Below are 21,366 nucleotides of genomic sequence, written 5' to 3'. Positions count from 1 at the left end.
GTAAAACATGCAGTATAGAAAAACAGTAGAATGTACAGTAGAGAAGAACAATAAAGTGTGTTGTAAAGTAAAATGCTGTAAATGTAAATCAAACATGTATACCTAGAAGGTCCGCTGCTCTTTTGAGTGTGGTTGATGTAACAAGTATAAGTATAGTGACAGAATTTAAGAAATGTGCTAACATGCATTGTATAAGTAAAAGTGAGCAACAAAAGAAACACCACCTGGAAAACTCGAGGAAAAGCGACAAATGACCCACGACGGAAAACTCGAAGAAAGCAGCAAATAACTCACGATGGAAAACTCGAGAAAACAACAAATGACAACTCAAAGAAAGTCATCGAAAATACGGGAAGGTCCCGGAAAAAGACCACAAGTGTTTTACCAAAAGTTCCAATAAAGTCACACGAAAAACCCGAAGAGAGAAAACCGCAAGCACTCGAGTTGGGGCTAGGCTCAGATATTATATATATGTATACTCGAGGGACGTCGAAGGCTACTATTGGTCACCCGAATGTATAGAGCCCACCACTCAACTAGAAGGATGTCCTACTAAACCTAACTTAGGAGGGTGCTTCTTAGCCCGATACTGGTAATCGACAAGTGGACAACCAAGTTACAATACATTTAAAATTTATATTTTAGCATGCACATGAATTTCAGACATACAAAATAAAGTTGTATCAATCAATTTTGTAGTAAAAATACTTTCATAAATATTGTATCTGTTCTTATAGTGTCGGTTCTTATAAGTTTTGAAAATTATGATTGTTCACGAGTCATTCACGTCGTCGAGTGTAGGACCGCCAACAACCTAATAAGGTACAAGTTCCCCGCTAGTCTTGTGTCGGTGAATGATACTATCGTCATACGGTTCACCAAGTCTTTGGATTGGGTCCTGATGTCGTAAGATGATATATCATTTTGCTCTACCACCGGTGTGCCTTTGTCATCACCGCTCTAAGCCCCAAGACAAAACCGACCTACTTGCGACATTGCTTGATGGTTCATATATAGCAAAAAACTATATATGCACACTTATGTATTAGACATAATCACCGAAAACCTAAACCAAGAAACAAGGAAAATAAACCGAAAAACAAGAAATAAAGAAGAAAGAAAACTAACCCACCTCCAAAACCAATTCAGGAAAGAAGAGTCAAAGTGGTAGGAGGATTAGCCTAAAACATATAATTGGCGGGGCTTCTCGAATGAGTAAAGAGGTGAAGTACATTCCCCATGCTAGCCAGGAAACATCTCCAAAAGGTACAATTTATAAATCTCCAAACCACTTCCAAACTTTCACAAATATCACAAAGATTTCTTTTCTCTTCTTTCTTTTCTTTTTCTCTTCTTTTTTTCTTTTTTTTATTGCAATCAATTCAGCCTGTAGAATTGGACTCCAAACATTTCCAAACGTCTCATACATCATTCCTCAAAAGGGGGCATTCGCGTTCTTTCAAATAATAAGAATTAAAATATTTCATTTCGCCAATATTAAAATATTCTATTCTATCTCAAGCCAAAAATTTCCATTGCCACATGAACTCATCACTACGCAAAAAAAATCCCATATAGGTGCTCATGGCCAGGGCAACACGGAACTACCAAACAGGTGCATAAAGGACCAGACATCACAGAAAGGCTCACGACCAGAGACAGCAACACAGGCAAAGCCACCAGCCAACAACACAAAAGGAACCACAATAGGGATGCTCACGGGAGGAGCAAACAACAGAGAATTAGTCAAGGCATGAAGGCTCACGACCAGGGACAACCAAGGGGAGCAACACAGGCCCCAAAAACAAGCTTTCTCAAAGCTCCAAAAATCAAATAAAATCACCTGCATGTGTTTCGAACAAGGGCAACCGTAATAGGGAACCAAAAATCAAGCCCCAAATCGATATTCCATATAATATGCATTTCAAATACGTAAACCGCAGCTTGGAGTTAAACCGAGACCTCGAAATAGGCCCCCAAGAGGTCTACAAAATTGCATGCCATACCAGCCAAAACACCACCGTGCAACAGCTCTGACCGGGCAAAACAGAGAAAGAAAGGGGCACAGGGGAAAGAAGAAGAAGAGGTGCCTGGCTCGAATTCCTCTCAAACAACAGAAGAAAGCTCTCAAGCACCAAACCCAGAAACTTCGAGCCAAGAAAAATTTTAGCAGAATCTCCCCCACACAAAAATTTTCGGCCGACCCTAAAGATCCCCCCAAATGGGGTTCATATAGGCAAAGAGGGAGGAGGAAACGCCTACCCCTACCTGGGGGTGAGCCAAGACGGAGGACGGAAGAAGCGTCAAGAATCACAGAGGCGTGGGAGGTGGCGCAGGGAGCAGGTGGCATGGCGACAGGGAGAAGCTTTAGGCAGAGCGGCAGGCGTACGAGGAGGGAGCTTTACCAGAGCACAGGAGAGAGGGGACCTTGAGGAAGCTTCGTGGGAAGAATAGGTGCGATGAATTGAGTTCGGCCCTAGGGTTCGGGCGCGAGCGAGAGAGGGAGCTTGGGCCAAAGGAAGTGAACAAAAGGGGAATTGGGAGTGTGCGTGAGTTAGGGTTTTAGGATTAGGGATTTAAGGTATGTTAAAATATGGTTTTTTTTTTTAATTTTACTTAAAAAATGCGTCGAATTCTGTGCGATTTATTCGTGCGCGGCGCCATAGTAAAATGAATGTCCTTCTTTGTTAAAATCGACGTTCTGGACGCGCCGTCGCAGTCTGTTTCGTCATCCGGGGTCGTCCGGACGACTTTTCGGACTACTTTGTAGACGGTCGGGTCAAAAACGCGTCAAAATTCAAATTTCATGAAATTTCTGACCCGCGATCGATTGTTTCAAAAATTTCATTCGAGTCTTCGACGGGTAACAGTGCAAGCGATGTTAATTATGAATTGTAGTGATCAATTGTAGTGATCGAACGTGTCGACTCTCCGAATTGCGAAGTTTGTGCTCGCGGAAGTGCAAATTGTGCAAAAGACAATCTTAAGGTTTAATGATCCTATAGGGACTCCTTTTGGGTTTCCTCATGTTGGTTTCAACCTCGTAAGTGCTAGAGACCGATACCACACATGTGAAACTCCAAAAGGGTAAAGAAGTAGGTTGAATTTCTTAAATGGGGTGGGTTCTATTTCTAAGGTTCTAAGATAGTCAAAGGAAGAACCCTAAGGCTAGACCCTAAACCCTAAGAAGAAAACTAGACTTCACTAAAAATGAGGTCAACAATGTTTTAGGACTTTGCCACCTTAGCGGAGGTGCTAATAAGTAGTTTCACCTTATAAATCAAGCTTACATATCAGATGCAACATAGCTCACAATGGAAATAACTTAGACAACTAATCAGTAATCACTACATGTTGGGCTAATAAAAATTCATGCCATGCCAAAAATACACAAAATGATCAAGAGCAAGAAGGGATGGTGTGCTACATTCTGTAATGATATAAAAAGATTAAAATAACAAAATATGGACCCAAAACTTATGAATGAAACGATGAGGAGAAGATTGAGGATAAAATTAAAGTAACGAGTCCCTAACATCATTGAACATATCAGACACTTCTTGGCTCTCAAAAGAAATCAACATTCAAAAAGATGGTTATGATTTCAGAAATTTACCGAAGATTTAAAGGATCCATGCTTTAAGACTTTGGTACCTTAGTGGAGGTGCTAATAAGTAGTTTCACCTTATAAAATTGACTCAATCTATGAATCACAAGGTATCAGGAGGCACTAAAAGTAATCTCGAAACTAGTAGGAAAATAGTGGAAATAAAAAAATAAACTTTTATTAATATTAAAATAGGATTACAACATGACTTAAATGGAAATAACAATGCAAGACATAAAACGACACAACCAACACTTAAACGTACCCATTGGGTGGTGGAGGTTGGCATGAGGGATATGAATGATTAGGAGGGATGGCGACAATTACTGTAGGTGGTTGGTAGTGAAGGGAAGATGCGGAACTATATGAACAATAATTGGGAAGGGTTTTAGGTGCTCGACAACGGTAGTGGGGTGGTTGAGATGAGCTTGAAAGGAGTTAGGAAGACAAACAACAATAATAATATGCTCGAAGGGAAATGACTTGGTGTCGAGATGATGGAGGGAGAGTTCGACGGTTGTGGAGTGGAGTGGAGAAGGTTTGGGAAGGGTTGAAAGGGAAGATACAATCACCACCTCAGTGAGGATACAACCGAAGCACCACCGCCTTCTCGGATACAACCCACAATGGGGAAAATGAATCCACACAGGAGAACTGAAAACAAACACAACAAGAACTGACTCCATACACATCTAGGACAAAAATTTATAGGCCCCCTACTAGACAAAAGAATCCAGAGAATACCTCACGGGAGCGGCAACATGCGAAGCTTACTTCTCCTTCGCGAGAGATCGACTGCAAGACCCACAGTGTTCGCGAACTCGCCTCCCTTATTCTCCCGCTTTGCGATATTTCACTGGACTTCATCCCCTGTGGTTTCAAACTCCTTCGCAATAAATCGCAGCTGTTCGATCCCCCCTTCCAGCGCCCACGTGGGAAAAATTATTGTATCCGAACTCAAGGCGCAAATTTGTGTCGTAGTCCAGTGAAAACTTGCCACATGCCAAGTGCGAACAGTGCTCACGTCAAAAAAGTGTTGAGCTTGAGGTGATATCCGAATTAACGTGGCTCTGGATATTACAAATATGCCTCTTTAATCAGAAATATGCCAGTTCTTTCTGCTGATGGAGTTATCATGATATTAAACCTTTTTTTATTAGTTTTCTTGAAATTAAACCATTTTTCCTTTATTGTTTTTTCACTAACGTTAGTATTAATTGTAAAACTTCTTTAAACAGGTACAAAAGGGTTGTCCTTGATAATGGGCTTACTGTGATGGTAGGTTGCAAATCTTATCCTAAAATATTCTTTTTTCAAATTTTGAAGCCATTTTCATACTTTTTTAGTACACATTGTAGTCGCCCTAAGTGTAATTTGGCTGGGATTTCCCCAATTTTGTCCTCTAATCAAGCAAACTTTCTTTTGTTTCAACTTGCTTAGCTGTAGCCGAACCAAATTTGTTTCAACTTGCTTTTCTTTGAGCGGCATTTACATACCACGCAATTCCTATGTATTTACATATCTAACGCGTGAAATTACTTTTTACATTTATACTACCCAAATCTTTCTTATTACATAAAAAATAACACTATTTTATCTTTCATATTACATAAAAAATAACACTATTTTATCTTTTAAAAAGTGAAACACATCTTTTCATGCATTGGTAAGGCGGTATTATATGTAAAAATCGAAGTTTAAGTGCTATATATGTAAATAAATAGGAATTGAGTGGTATGCATGTAAACCTTCCTTTTTTTAAAAAGTTAGCGGAGGCTATTAGATAAAAGGTAGAGATAAAAAAGACGTGGTTTGTTGATGAAAAGAGGATAACCGGGAGTGTGAGGGAGTGATTGAGGGGGGTTTGGATGTGTAAAAGGAGCAAGCGAGTATGAGTAAGAGCAAAAGGCTATAGGCAGCAGAGAAGTAGAAATGGAATTGGTAAAAAAAAAAAGAGGAACGGGGACTGAAAATGTTTGGGAAATTCACGTACATACCACAATTCTTTTATATTTACATGTCTGCAGCTAAAATTTCATATTAACATTTATAGCACTTTGGTGTGATAAAAATATGGATCACATTTAACTTTTTTCAAAGTTGGTGATAGTAGTATTTTTTATGTGATATCAAAGATTTGAGTGCTATGCCTGTAAATATTAAAGTTTGATTGTTTGATATGTAAATACATAAAGAATTGTGCGGTATGTATGCAAATACCCAAAAATGCTTTCATGGAGGTTGGGGGTTAGAAACTGGTTGTCACAGTGCATGAATCAGTATAAAATCGCTTTAAGAACGATGCTGTTCAAGTGGGAATTAGCAGGGAAGGTTGCAATATGATGCTTGATGAAGACATACTGCTATTCATGGTTAGTAATTATTTTATATTGATTGAGGATCCAATAACCACTTTAGGTGCCTCTATTATTCTTACAAAGCGGGTGAATATACTGATTGCTTATAGTTACAGATTATTTTATCTTCATTGCTAATGATTTTTATGCTTGTTTTTCTTTTTGTAGACAGATTTATGAATCTTCACAAGCAGATCTATCAGTGTACTTATTATACTTTTCCCAAAAATTAATAGACCTCTTAGATAATGCTAGAAGATTCACACTCAAACAATATTCAATCATAAACATAAAATAAGTAAAGTGACAAAATAGTCCCCTGATTGTTTACATGCCATCATATTAGTTCCAAATTCTATAAAAGTGCAAAATTAGTCCCTGTTAGGAAACAATATTCAATCATAACTATTAAATAAGTAAGTGACAAAATAGTCCCTTGATTATTTACATGCCATCATGTTAGTTCCAAAGTCTATAAAAGTGCTAAATTAGTTCCCGTTAGAAGTGTCAATTCGGGCGAGCGGATGGGTTCATGTCCAACCCAAAAATGAACTGACCCAAATAGGGTCAACCAGAACCCGACCCAAATAATAAACGGGTCAAAAACTCAGACCTGAAACTGACCCGAAATTTCGTGGTTATTTGGGCAGTGTTTGGGATTTCAGGCTCAACCTGAACCCGACTCGATAAATATTCAGGTCAACCATAACTTGGATTTTTCGAGTTGTGTTGGCGTATCAGGTCAATTTTTGACTCCTCTAGTCCCCGTATTCTTTAATAGGCTGAAATTGTCCCTATGGTGGATTTTTTTAGCAAACATTGAAAACTTTGGAACTAAATTATAGACTCGGGTTCATTTGACATTTTTATAGACTCTGGAACTAAATTAGACCTCTAACAAGAGTCCCCATTTTAACACTTTTATCATTATAAAATAAAAACTTAAAAGAAGCAATTATTTAAAATTCTTTTCTATATGGCTCTTGTTTCCCTCTAGAAAGCCATGAAGCTTTAGGCACACATAGAAAGCCATGAAGTTGAAGGCTTGTATAGATATGACATGAATAAAGCCTAAAATGTGCCATGTGAAACAAATGGCTGCAAACTCCATATGTGACTATGGTGTATATGAAAGTTCTGCATCATTGAATTGAATACGACGCACGACACTATAAAAATGAATGGAGAGTATAAGTGCGTAAAGCTGATACCAAATAGTTGGGATTGAAGATGATGACCACGACGATGATGGTATTGCTGAAGAGAAAATACTTGCACTTGGAGATATAAGTAGATTCTTGTCGACCACCACTCGTGCTAGTAGTCATATAAACTAATGCTCACTATCATTATTGATAGACATTATCCTTGTTAACATTCCCACTTGTTATTGTCATTGTCAAACACAGTTTTCTAGCAATCTTGACATAAGAATTCATCGAAATCCACCTATGTTGTGCACTTACCCGCTACTTAATAGTTGATGGTGTAACTTTCTACCATAAAGTCGTGGATTCAAATCCCGTATGCTGCTTTTTGGGCCTTTCCTGAAAGAAAAAAAAGATGGCCAACCATGTTTGTTAAAAGTTTTCTTAGTCATCTAAGCACGCCTTATATAACAAGAATAATTAAGTTAGGCTACTCAACATTGCTAGACCTCTAACAATATTTCTCATTAGCCATCACCCCAAGTATGCCAAAGAGCATTGTTTGAAGTTTGTCAACCTTCATTGTTTGACATCTGTCTTTTGTACTGTTTGGTCTCTTCTTTTATAATGAAAATGATCAAATTAGACTGCACAATGTCACATAACCTCAAAAGTTCTTCATCTACCATTGGTGCATGCCAAATAGCAACCTATGCCATTCATTAGCCATTAACATCCCTTGCTAGCCTTCTCGATCATTCAGTCACCACACTTATAAGTAAATAATTTAGTTGGCTACTTAATATTGCTAAAAATTTGATATTCCTTGTCAATTTTTTATCCTATGCATGCCAAATACTTACATCTGATTTCTTATGTAAGCAATTCTGATTGTCTGGTCTTTCTTCATATGAGGAGAACAATTAATTTATGTTAATTGACATTGCTCAGCCTTTAATATCTCACATTTGCTAATGCCCAACACATACAAAAGGTAGATGTCTTATGTTCGCTTATCATTATATGACACCCATCTTCATGATCTCTTCGATTACCTCGTATATAGAGAATGATTGTTTAACTTACCCATCTTTGTCAATTTGCATCCATACAATAATTACAATGAAAATTTATATACATACCACCCACTTCCTATGTATTTACATATTTAACACCTAAATATTGATATTTACATTTATAATACTATATGGTGTCATAAATTTATGTATGAAATTTTAAATTTCATTTTTAAAAAGTTAATATCGGTATATGATAAAGTTATGAATGTTATAAATATAAATGAAAGTTTAGGTATTAGATGTTTAAATACATAAGAATTGTGTGTAATGTATGTAAATTCCCCTTACAAATATTATATTTATATGTAATAAATTCAATAATAATATGTATTATTCCTTGAAACATTTCTTGTAGAATCTTTATAAAAATTTTTATTAGTTGTCAAATTTTGAAATGATAATAATTCTCATATATGATATTTATTAAATTTCTTCTTTAAAATTTTTTTAAAATATTTTTTTGGAAAAATATGATGATATATATTTACACGTTTAATTTCTATCTAAATAAATTAACCAACCATTTGTTGAAATTTTAGCATCCAAAATATCTAACTCAAATAAAAAATAACACCTCTATTGCTATACTGTCACCGTGTCTCTTGATCCGATTGCCCTTTGCCCTAATGTCATTACATTTCACACGTCGCCGCTGATCATGTTGGTCCTACCATGACCTCCTTGGTCGATGCCTCCGCAGCCCTTCACACACACTGAGCTCATGACAACGCTCAGCTCCATAACACCATAGTTGTCCTTGCTAGCACTGACTCCTCAACCAAATACGACTTAAGCTACTCACACTTAGGGGTGTAAACGAAACGAACACGAACGAACATAGCGTGTGTTCGTGTTGGGTTCGTTTGAAATTAATTGTTTTTGAAATAGACTCGTGTTTGAAATTGTTCGTTAAAGTTTTTGTTCGTGTTCGGTTCAATTTTTCTGAAATAAGTTCGAATTGTTCGAAATGTTTGAATTGTTCAAATTATATTAATGGTTAGAATTGTTTGATATGTTCGAATTATTCGAATTGTTTGAAAATATTAAGATTTGTTTGCATAATTTAAAATATGATAAATTTTTAGAATATATAATTATTTTTAAAATATCATAATTTTTTTAATATATAACTAATTTAAATTATTTTATATTTCGAACATTAATGAATCGAACACGAACGAACACGAACGAACACATCACTGTTCGTGTTTGGTTCGTTTAACAAACCGAATGAAAAAATTTGTTCGTGTTCGATTCGTTTGCTTTTTGAAGGAATCAAACACGAACTTCCTGACAAACCGAACACGAACTGTTCGCGAACAACAAGCTTTTTTGATAGCCCTACCCACACTAACCTTGACATCGCTAAAGGAGCTCACCTAACCTTTACCACTATGGTACCCCAATACCCGAAAGATCCTCACAAAAACAGAGAAGATTAGGGCATCAACACAACAAATGCAAAGATACCATCGACTAGCACTCGTGAAATGACTAGGCTATACCGAGCTCAGCTGTATATATAATAATGGTGAATGAGTTGATGTAATGAAACATTCAAAGATGTAAATACATTCAAATCAAGAACACGTATCTTTATTCAGGCTTTTGCTTCTTTTTTCCTTCATGGTATTAGAGATTCATCTCAACAGCAACAACATCGATCCACGGATTTCTCTGCTTCTACACCATCTTGATTTAAGCAATAATTTAACCTTAAACAACTTTACACATCTCCCAATTCCTAGGGCTACAAGTACATCACACTACATGTGGATTCTTTTTCAACATACCAAATATCTCACATACCTACTTCAAATAGCAAGACTACTTTAATCCAAAGCAGTACTAACACCTTTACCTTCCCATCACGTAAAAACCGCCACTCCCTCCACACCATTGCCTGACCTCAAACACTATAGACAACTACTAGGCTCTTTGAAATATCTCACTATCACTCGCCAGACATAACCTTTACAGTCAACTACATCAGCCAATACATGAACAAACCACTTTTAGAACTTGCAAAACTTCTCAAACGATTACTCGGATACATGAATGATACACGGCATCATGGCTACCCATCGAAGCTAGAGATCTGCATCTCAAAGCCTACACTGATGCAGACTGGGCAAGCAACCAAATCAACCTTAAATCCACTATAGGCTTCTGTGTTTTCCTAAGTCCTAATTTCATCTCCTGGTCAACAAATAAAAAACCCACAATGGCAAGATCCTTGATAGAGGCAGAATACAAAGCCCTAGACTCCACCAACATAGACATTTTCTGGCTAAGAAGACCACTACATAAACTCACTCAGGAAACACTTCTAGCAACCATTATCTATACTGATAATACTTTAGCTATCATCTTAGCTCACAACCATGTATTCCATGCTCATAAACAAAATTACATTAAAGTAGACTACCACGTCATCTGCGATCGAGTAAACTATGCCAAAATCACTCTATACCACATCATATACCAGCATCAAACAACATTTATCTTTACAAAACTACTACTTGTTGCAAGATAATAGTTGTTCACAGACAAGATAATCCAAGCTCTAAATTATCATCTTGAGAGGGAGTAAAGGACCTCACCTCACCTTTACCATCGTGGTCCCCAACAATCAAAAGATCCTCTCAGAAATAGATAGATTAAGGAATCTACATAACAAACACATATATACCATTGACTAGTACCACTTCTATATGACTCATGTCTCCATCTATTTTAATGACAAAATAATAAAAATCAGGAAAGATGGTCATCCGGGTCCAACAGAAAACCGTCATTTAATATGCTTGTGTGGCTTGAAACAATAAGGCCTGATGTCGGAACACTGGTGCTAAGCATGCCATGTGTTTTGGGACAAACCCGTCCAAGCTGTAGGCACACATAAAAAACCATAAAGTAGAAGGCTCGTATAGATACGACATGCATAAAGGCTAAAATGTACAACGTGAAACAAATGGCTGCAGACTCCATATGTGACTAAGGTGCAGACGTTAGTTCTGCATCATTAAATTGAATACCGCACGCGATCCTATAAAAATGAATGGAGAGGATAAGTGCGTAAAGCTGATACCTGATAGTTGGGATTAAAGATGATGATGATGAAGATGATGGCATTACTTTAGAGAAAATACTTACAGGATGATTTAGTCCCGCATAGGTGTGTAAACGAGTCGAGTCAAGTTCGAGCCACCCTCAGCTTGATTAATTAATCTAGTTTGAGTTGAAGTTTAAGAGTTCAAGCTGGTTCGCGAGCAGATTCACTAGGCAACCTCTTAATTATGAAATAGAAAAAAAAATGATATTAATTTAAGCTATTGTTATAATAAAATGACAAATATGATGAGCAAATATGTATTAAATAATAAGAAATCACTTGGTATGAAATTTAAAATATCATTTTTAATTTTTTTTTAGAAACTTAATGATAAAATTGTGAGTCTTAATATATTCTAAGTATATTTTATATTAATATTTTTTTAAACGAGTCGGCTAATGAGTTAACGAGTTGAGTCGGGTTTGACTTGAGCATGACTTGTTAGCTCATCGAGCTCAGCTCAAGGGCCATTTCTTAAACTGAGCCCGAGCCGGCTCACTAGTCGGCTTGGCTCAGTCACGCCTCTAGACTCCCACATCAAAATATCTTGATATGTCATGATGTTCTAATGCCTGCTTGTCATGAATCTTGTGTGAAATTGAAGATGGTCTTTCCATAGAAAAAATCCACACTAATTTTCTGTTTGTGCATGTAAACTTAATTAAATGAACGGATAAATTTTTCATGAAATTATCTCTTGAATGCTGTTTAATATCCTGACTGTAATTTAGAAAGAGTCTATCGAGCGCTAAAACTATATTTATGGGGCCATTAGATGAAGTTTGGATTGGTATTTCATGTACTTTTGTGTTCTAATGGACTTCCCTGCCCCTCAGGTACCACCTTTTATTGAAGCTGGTGATGAAATTGTTCTTAATACTACAGAGGATAAATATTTGGCTAGGTAAGACCTCATAATTCCTTTTGTAATGGTATATATGTTTCATGATTTACAGTTATTTTGGTTGAAGTTTATTTCTTATGATTTATTTATTGTTAATGAATAAAGCATGTTTAACGTTTGATTAAATTTCCTTCTATTTTTGAATTTGTACCTATCAACTCATTATCAAAATCCTCCAAAAACACTTAATATCATTTTGCATTGAGAAAGCTCTATTCATTTAATACATTATTATTTCTGCTTAGCAATTATTCTTGTTCATGCAAGTTTGTGACTTTTTATTTGGCCTCATGTATATACATTTTTTTGTAAGGTCGCGTTTAAAATATTTAGTATTGTTCCTATATTTTATGTAACATATGTTGCCTAAGCGTTCTTTAGGTGCAGGAATTATTTAAATTAGCTTGTGATCGAATTTGGTGAAGGCTTCCATTCTTCTAGTGTTTTTCAAAATTTTTTTTTTTCCTGGGATTGATTATAAATGGAACATTTATGTCCAGCAAATGACATCAACCGAATTAGATATATTCCGATGTTTCACCATTTTTTGAGACATGATTTATTGTCTTCAGTTTTTTGATACTAGTGGTAATTATCACAAATTTATTATTATTATTTTTTTTTTGGAAGATTTACATACATACCACTCAATTCCTATATATTTACATATTTAACATTTAAAATTAAATTTTCGCATGCATAGCTCCTTACCTATGCATGAAAAGGTGTATTTCACATTTTAAAAAGTTAAAGTGGTGATTTTTTTGATGTGATGAAAGATTTGGGTGGTATAAATATAAAATGTAAAATTGAGACATTAGATATATTTACATATTTAACATTTAAAATTCAATTTTCGCATGCATAGCTCCTTACCTATACATGAAAAGGTGTATTTCACATTTTAAAAAGTTAAAGTGGTGATTTTTTTGATGTGATGAAAGATTTGGGTGGTATAAATATAAAATGTAAAATTGAGACATTAGATATATTTACATATTTAACATTTAAAATTCAATTTTCGCATGCATAGCTCCTTACCTATACATGAAAAGGTGTATTTCACATTTTAAAAAGTTAAAGTGGTGATTTTTTTTGATGTGATGAAAGATTTGGGTGGTATAAATATAAAATGTAAAATTGAGACATTAGATATGTAAATACATAGGAATTGGGTGAAATGTATGTAATTGCCCCTTGTTTTTTGTATTATTTTTATTATTTTTTGCTCATCCAAAAATTTGCAAGATGAGAGTTTATTATTATGTTGGCAAGAATCTAACCCAAATCCTTTACAACTTCCGAAGTCATTAGTAACTGGACTAGTTGGTACCCACAATTATCTCTGGGCTGTTCTATATATATTCTACACAGCATGGGCATAAATTATACTTTGGAGCTCCGTGCCAAGTGGGAAGTTTATAATATCCATATTTGAATTGAATGTTTAGTAATAGATTAACTAATGGATTTAAGATATTCTTTGTAGCTATATATTGTCCTTGGATTTCACATTCTTAACATATGATTGTACCCAATCCCCGAGCTAAACCCTTTCGATGATATTTGGTTGATCTTTACTAGACTTATTTTTTTCTAATTTTGAACCTGCCAATTTTATTTTAAGTTCTTGTTGCCGTCGCTGCAGATTTTACGCAGATTTTACTATGATTTGATTTTGGAGGAGATTCAACTCTATTCTTACTTAGATAAAGATAAGACTTTGTAGTGATCAAAGCAACCCTAATATTCTCTCATTGAGAGAAGTCTCGTGGCTGCACTCACAAGCTGAAAGCTTCTTTTGAAAGATGAGAAATGTTGGTTTTTGCAGGCAATACTATTTTCAACATTTAGATTGCAAATGGTTTAATCGGGCATTTTGAAAGTTGTTTCTTTTTTTATCAACATTTTCATGACTGCATTTTGTATATGTTTATCTTTCAGGGCCAAGGAATAGTTCAATGCTGTTTCATTGAGAACAACACATGTACTCACTCACAAATCTAGCAACATGGAAGAGGTAAACTTTGGATCAGAATATTTTAATCAAATCTTGATTGAAATGAATCACAAAGCGTTGGACTAGCTTTGATATGCGTGCAATATATGAAAATTTTATTAAAATTTATGTTATATTCATCTCAAAATAACTATAATCATTTAAAATCATTCTAATAAAAAACTTTGTTTAATATCGTGAGTTATATTTTTCCCCCTCTTCTTATCTTCCCTCTGTAAAAGAATAAATGGATAAAAGTAATTCTGAAATTTTTGGTGTGAAAGTTTCGGACTCATTATCATTGCTCTTAAGCATTTGTAAGATAGAATCATACAGCCAATAACTGTCTCTTGATCATCAAAGATGCCCATTCTATGTTTCATATATATATATATATAAATCTATAGGAGGTGGCGGCTGATGATGTTCTAGGACTCATCTCCATTCCAGCTAACCTTCTCCTTCGGCCCCGTCGGCCCCTCCTCCCCCAACACCTCCTCCGGCAACCTCCTCACCAAATCCCCCACCACTCTCTTCACCTTCCCTGGCAAAAACCTCATCACCTTCCCCAACTCCTTATCCACATCATAGCTCACCTTCGGCCCCCACTCCCTCATATACTCCAACCACGCCGGCTCCTCCATCCCCACCCTTCAACACTATTCCCGCCTTTCTGTAAAATGCGTGCCCGTGCAGCGTCGCATATGCCGCCGGCCGCTTCCCCCCTTCCACATACTCCAGCTCCCCCGCGTCCACCCAATCCCCCGAACTATGCTGGGAGAAGTACATCTTCTTCAACTCCCCATCAAAGTTGCTGAATCTCTGAGTCACGTGCTCCCAATCCCCCACATGCTCTCCAATTCTCCCTAACCCGATGTTGATGAACCCCATCTTAGCCCTCGCCGGACCATTGAAAGGGTAGAACAGCCAGAAAACAATGTCCGTCGCTGTGCCGCCGAGCGCCGGCTTGACGTGGATGTAGGCTTCGGCGGAGGAAAGGTTTCCGGCCTTGATTCTGTTCTGTGAAGCAGAGTCTGCGGGAAGGTCGAGCCAGTAGGCGCCGTCGTTAGCGCCGCCTTGGGGGAGGTTGGAGCCGGCCGGATCGATGCGGGAGGGGCTGTTGGGGGTGCTGTTGGTGTATAGCAGGGCGCCGTTGTTGAAGAACCAGGAGACGGAGGATGGCAAGTAGGGCTCTTTAGGGTGGAAATGGAACCAGGGGGAGCGGGTTTGGATCAGGGAGGTGATTTGGGTGAGGTTTGGCATCGCGGCGAGGGTTATTACGTTCTTCTTTAAGCAAAGGAGAGAGTTTTGACTGGTTGCGACGAAGGTGCCGATGGAGTCTGAATGTTGGAGGGAGAAAGGGGGTTGGGATTTGGAGTAGGAGATTGGGGTGTTGCTGTGGCATGGTTGGAGGAGGTGGTTGCGGAGGCAGCGGAGGGAGGAGAGAGGGGGTTTGTGTGGGGAGGTGGTGATGATGTGGCCGACGGAGGTGTAGCCGGGAGGGGGAATGGGGAGCCAGTAGAAGGCGGGTGAAGGGGAGGAGAAGTTGGTGGAGAAGAGGAGTGTGAAGTCGGTGGGGGAGGCGAGGGAGGTGGAGGCGGCGGTGGAGCGGGCGATTAGGGTGCGGTGGGGTGAGGGATTGGGGGTGTGGGGGGTGGGGAGGGGGAGCCGAGGGGGAAGAAGCCGGAAGGGAGGGAGGAAGGGGAGAAGAAAGTGGCGGTGGAGTCGCCGGGGATGGCCGGAGAGGTCGTGCAGATTTTGGTGAAGGTCGAGTGCTCGCGGAGCTCCAGGCCGGGAATTTCTATGCTTCCCTTTCCGAATTGGTCGCCTGCGAAGAAGTAGGAAAAATTATTGCGGACACGCAATGATATATATATATATATATTTAAGTGGTTCAGATCAGACACCACAAACAAATTTATCTGAAATGCTGGAATCTGCAGTATGACAGCAGCTGAGATTAACAAAGGGGAATAAATATAAAGAACTTCGCTCTATCAAAGTGTCTGTACGTAAAAATTTCTCGTGAAATTCAGGCTACTTTATGAAACAAGTAAGGTTAAGAAACGAAAAATTTTTAAAAATATTTTTTCTTGATAAATTAATGAGTGAAAATGTGAAATTAGTATTAAAAAAAATAAAGAGCCAAAAGTCACATTCTTCAAAATGGTGGAGCCCCTCCACCAACAACTAATCATAGCTCTTGTTAGTAATAATTTAAATTGACAAATGCTATATTTGATGTGAGTTAAAGTTGACTTTTACATACCTTGTTGAAAAAATATTTCATATTTTAATAATAATAATAATAATTTTCTAATAGATTTAATGAGGTAACTGCAAAATGTTGACTTCATTTTCACTTGTATATGAAGTTTAGCTCATTAAATGGAGTTTTTTCCTGTCCGGTCACTGTATGTGCGGACAACGAACGAGATGCAGCGGTCCGTTGTTCGCAGGTACGGTGGCCCGACAGAAAAATTTGGCCATTAAATGAGGTATGGTTGGCGATTGGGTTAATTGTTGGATGTAAAAGTCAAGTTTGATAAATGCTTAATTTAGAAAATATATAATTAAAAAAATAATAATAATGTCGATGTGTTGGATCCATAAACATAAAATTCCAATTTAAATTTTAATGTAATTTTTTTGGGTTATTTATGCAAATTTAATCATGAGTACACATAAATGCACCCTTAAAAAAATGTATGATTTACATTAAAAAATATGAAGGTTTACATAAATACCACTCAATTCTTATGTATTTGCACATCTAACACTTAAAAATTTAATTTTTTGCATTTACCATCCTAATTATGCCTGAAAATATCTATTTTACCCTTTAAAAGTTTAAATAATAATTAAAAAAATTGTTGTGAAAGATATGAGAGGTATAATATAAAATATAGATGTTAGATATGTAAATATATTGAAATTGGGTGGTATGTATGTAATTGCCGAAAAAAAGAAGATTGTGATTCCTAAGACCACTAAAAATTATTGTGTGCGAGCTGCGTGCGCTCTGCGATCACAGCAGCACATCAACCCAAGTCTCTATGATCCCACTGTCATAAAGACTTGGGTTGATGTGTAATTGTGATCGGACAGCGCATTCAACTCTGCGTGTGCTCTCCGTATTTAATAAGCGCTCGAGTCCACAGCCAAGCGCAGTGCTCACAGCATTAGTTAAAGAGGGTAGGCACCATGGGTAACCTAACCTAGACCCCACCAGCCAACCAACACATGACGCTTGTTAATCAAAACTATTTTCCTGTTAAATTATGCGACTTTCCTCATATTGCCGCATTATGCGCGCACCACTGCACGCATGCAATTTATAATCGATAAATTGAAAGTTTTTTTAATAATTATAAATATATATTTTATATTTATTTAATTAGTTAAAGGTTTAAATTGTTCTTATCAAATTATATTTAGTTAGCTCAATTTAAAGCTGGATTAAACTGAAATTAAAAAAAAAAAATTAAATAAGATTTTAAAATTTGAGATGTACTCAAATCTTGTGTCCGAATTTTATATATTTATATATCTACCATTTAAATTTTCATTTTTTACAAATATGCCATCTTGCTTGTCCATGAAAACTGGTATTTCATTTTAGGCATATTAAATATATAAATGTATGCGTATTGAGCTGAATGTTTCAAAGCGCACAAAAATATCTCAAAAATAAGAGAAAATATTGTATCAGCATGTAGACTTACGGGCAGAGTCTAATGAAATCACGCCACGTGACGGTGACAGGAAAAAAAAAAAAAATCTACCGTGTAACACAAGAGAATATTCCTCATGTGTTATTCAAGTGTTATTTTGTGTTATTGATGTGTTATTGAGTGTTACTCATATGTTATTGATGTGTTATTATATTATTATAATACCGAGAATATTCCCAGAACACAATAACATTTGTATAATACAGAATAACACGGGAGGAATATTCTCCCGGTTGTTTTTATTATTTTTTTTGTACCTCAACGTGTCATGATTTCATTGAATTCCTCATAAAACTCTACGTGCGGAGTCCTGATGCAATATTTTTTTCAAAAACAATTCACAACATAATTTTAATCAAAATTTCAGCGCTATTTTGATCTAATTTATACTAAAAATTGAAATTTATTTTACATGAAAATAAGTTAATAACTACTATAAAATAAGAAAAAATATTCATTTTTTTCAATATTTCATGGTTGAGATTTTTATCCCCTCTCCCACTTTATACTGTCGCGACAATTGCAGAAAGAACAGCGTCTATTTCATTTATTGCAACGAAAACCCTCACCCTTTCAACCGCCGCACGCCGCCGGCGAACAATCGGCCCACAACTCCGGCCATCACTTACGCGGCGGTGGGGGCGGCGAGCCACTCCGTTTGCTATTCAGCATACGAACCATATAATAAAACAAGAACTACCGTGTAAACTAAGGTTAAGAAGGGAAAAAAAAACATACCTTGAACGGCGGCGGCCATGGGTCCATTGATAAGAAGGAAGAAGAAGAGGAGGAGGAGGAGGAGGATCCGATAAGGATCCATTAATTGAGATGAAGAATAAGAGAGAGAAAGAGAACGAGTTTAAAAGAGAGGGAGAATGTTGGCTACCTATGCGCGTCTGGCCCGCAAATTTTGGAAAGCATCCCCGTGAAGAAGTGGCCCTTCCTGGTAGTGACGACTAGGAGTGTAAACCAGAGCGGGTTAAGGCTCAACTCGTGTTTAGTTAGTTAAAAATTATCATCGTTCGTGTTTGACTCGTTTATATTTTGAACATGAAAACATTTGTTCAGGTTCAGCTTATTTGCTTAGCGAGACGAACACTAGCTATTCTCAAACAAAGTACTCTTTTAACAACTCTACTCAAGCATGCAGTTATTAGGGGTGCAAACGAGTTGATCTTGAGCTAGCCCAAGCTCGGCTTGTTAAAAAATATCATTTTTTTTATGTTCGGCTCGTTTATTTATCGAGCTTAAAAAATTTGTTCATGTTTGGCTTGTTTGTTTATCGTGCTGAACACGAGCTGTTCACGAACAATGAACTATTTTGACAACCCTACTCACACAACCGTAGAATGTTAATGATAGGGCAAGATTTAAATTTTGTTATTTATATTGAACTATTCATTTAAATATAATTTAATATATTTTTATTCTATTTTTCATAAATAATTTTAATTAATTTTAAAATTTGCAGCCTTGTAGTCAATTAAATTATTTAAAAATAATACTCATGATATATATATATTATATATATATATAATGAGTCTTTAAATTTCTTGTATATTCACTATTTCTAATAAAATGATTTTTTTTCTATTTTATAAGAGAGATGGTACAATATTTAATATTATATTTCTGCTCTTGCTTTAACTGGGGTTTTAAAGGGAATTCTAGATATTTTACATTTATATACCTTTGCTCAACAGCCCTATGGCTCAGTCGGGTTGGCCTAGCATGACTTATGCTCCGTAAGGTCGGTTTGGTCGGCTAGGCAGAGTTATGCAGTCGGTCGGCTTATTTTAATTAGCTTTGGGTCGGCATGACTGACTTGATCGACTAGAATTTGTTGACCATTCGATCTAGTCTGATTTTGGCCCTTGATTCATAGATGAAAAACTCCAGTCGACAAATCAAGACTAGACTATTGGGCAGGGTGTGAATCACCGTAACCGATAGACAACTCATCCATTGACGAGGGACCTTTTGGATGATTGCGAGGGTCTATTGTGTTGTCAATTCTTGGTCAATAATAAGGAATCTCGGGAGCATCCATGGGACGACTGGTGATGCCGAGGAATTGGATTCCATAGACACATCTGCCGAGAGGTATGTACATGTCTTCACTCCGTTTTCTGTAGTGGTTAACTCAAGTGCTTATTTGTCTTTATCTAGTCTAGTTCGAGCTCGAATCATTCTTTTTGTCCTTCTCCTGGCTTAATTGACCTTCGTCCTTGGATCGTATGGTTGCATCTAATTGGATAAGTAGGTCCTTGGTCTTTGTCAGTGGGCCCTCATTTGTTGTACTTCATTTCTTCCTTATCATTTCGTGATAAAAAGGAATCATGTTATATATATATATTAGGTAAATTAATTTTTAAAATATAAAATTTTAGGTAAATTAACCAAATTATTATTTTTAAATTGTTTATACTCTTAAATCATCATATATAAGTAATAAATTTGAATTAAAAATAAATCTTATTTTTTATTAACACAAATTTTTTTATGTTTTGAAAGCCCATTTTTGTATTAATGCAAATAAAAGTTTGTATTTTATTTTTAAGAAAATGTTCTTTTTAAATATAAACTTATGAACCAAAATTTTATAAAATTATAAATTTTTTATTTAAAAAATAATTTTTTTACCAAAACTCAAAATTTTGATATCTAGTGGAACATGGTTACATGTAAACTAAAAAAAAAAAAAATTGTGCACTTAAGTGAACAAAATTGCAATCAAATGTTAATTATAATAACGCGTAATCAATTTATTCTTTTTTTTTTTTTCTCTTAAGATTGGACAGAGGCTATGATACGAGCCACCAACCAGTCTTATGTGCCTAACCACTCGACGGATCAACAAACCAATGAGATCGAACCCCCGACCCTAGGGGACTTAGAACTGACATAGCAGATGCCAATCAATGAGACGGGGAATCTGATACGCGTAATCAATTTATCCTATGCGATATGCTATTGTCTGATTTCAATATTGTTGTATCTATTTATATCACAAATCATCAATATTATCTCCCTTGATATCCCAAAAAATCACAATTATCTTCATTCATATTCTAGACAATTTTACTAATTTTTTAATACTTAATTTTGTTAAAAATATTAATATATATAAATATTTTAAAAAATCCCTCCAATTTAGGTTGACAGGACCCAAACTTGATTCAAACTGAACATACTTGCATCGAATTCGATCTGATTAAGCTCGACCTAACCCATTGTGCTATAAGATTTCTATTATTATTTTAGATTAATAAAACCTAATTAACCTTAATATGATCTATTCAACTCAATTAATCCAAGTTGATCCCCAAAAACAATTAAATTTCAATTCATACAAATCAACTCTGAATTCAGATCAAATCCAACCCAAACAGTGATTGGGTCAATCCGAATCTCTTTTATTTG

The 21,366-nt window shown here is 36.3% G+C and overlaps 2 protein-coding genes across 8 annotated transcripts in view; one reads left to right on the top strand and one right to left on the bottom strand.

Moving 5' to 3' along the window:
* Nucleotides 1-14,698, top strand: part of LOC110028854 (elongation factor P) — a 58,344-nt gene extending 43,646 nt beyond the window's left edge. For 2 of the 7 annotated variants that reach the window (XM_020730879.1, XM_020730874.1), the window contains 3 exons: nt 4,846-4,885; nt 12,143-12,210; nt 14,155-14,327. In XM_020730879.1, coding sequence (XP_020586538.1) covers nt 4,846-4,885; nt 12,143-12,210; nt 14,155-14,167 — 121 coding nt within the window. In that variant the 3' untranslated portion in view covers nt 14,168-14,327. Of the gene's footprint in view, nt 1-4,845; nt 4,886-5,047; nt 5,155-12,142; nt 12,211-14,154; nt 14,329-14,616 lie in introns of those variants that run through there. The other 5 variants (XR_002294467.1, XM_020730876.1, XM_020730875.1 and 2 more) reach the window with 5 other exon arrangements.
* Nucleotides 14,469-18,675, bottom strand: LOC110028853. Its single transcript, XM_020730872.1, is given in 3 exon segments — nt 14,469-14,857; nt 14,859-16,037; nt 18,513-18,675. Coding segments are annotated over 3 exon segments (1,452 nt in total). The 5' UTR covers nt 18,566-18,675; the 3' UTR covers nt 14,469-14,637.
* Between the last annotated feature and the right edge of the window lie 2,691 nt (nt 18,676-21,366).

This window comes from Phalaenopsis equestris, unplaced genomic scaffold (assembly GCF_001263595.1).
Source record: "Phalaenopsis equestris unplaced genomic scaffold, ASM126359v1 Scaffold000533, whole genome shotgun sequence".
Classification (NCBI taxonomy): Eukaryota; Viridiplantae; Streptophyta; class Magnoliopsida; order Asparagales; family Orchidaceae; genus Phalaenopsis; species Phalaenopsis equestris.
Note: the sequence above shows the minus strand (reverse complement) of the source record. Positions and strands in the feature narration are given on the sequence as shown.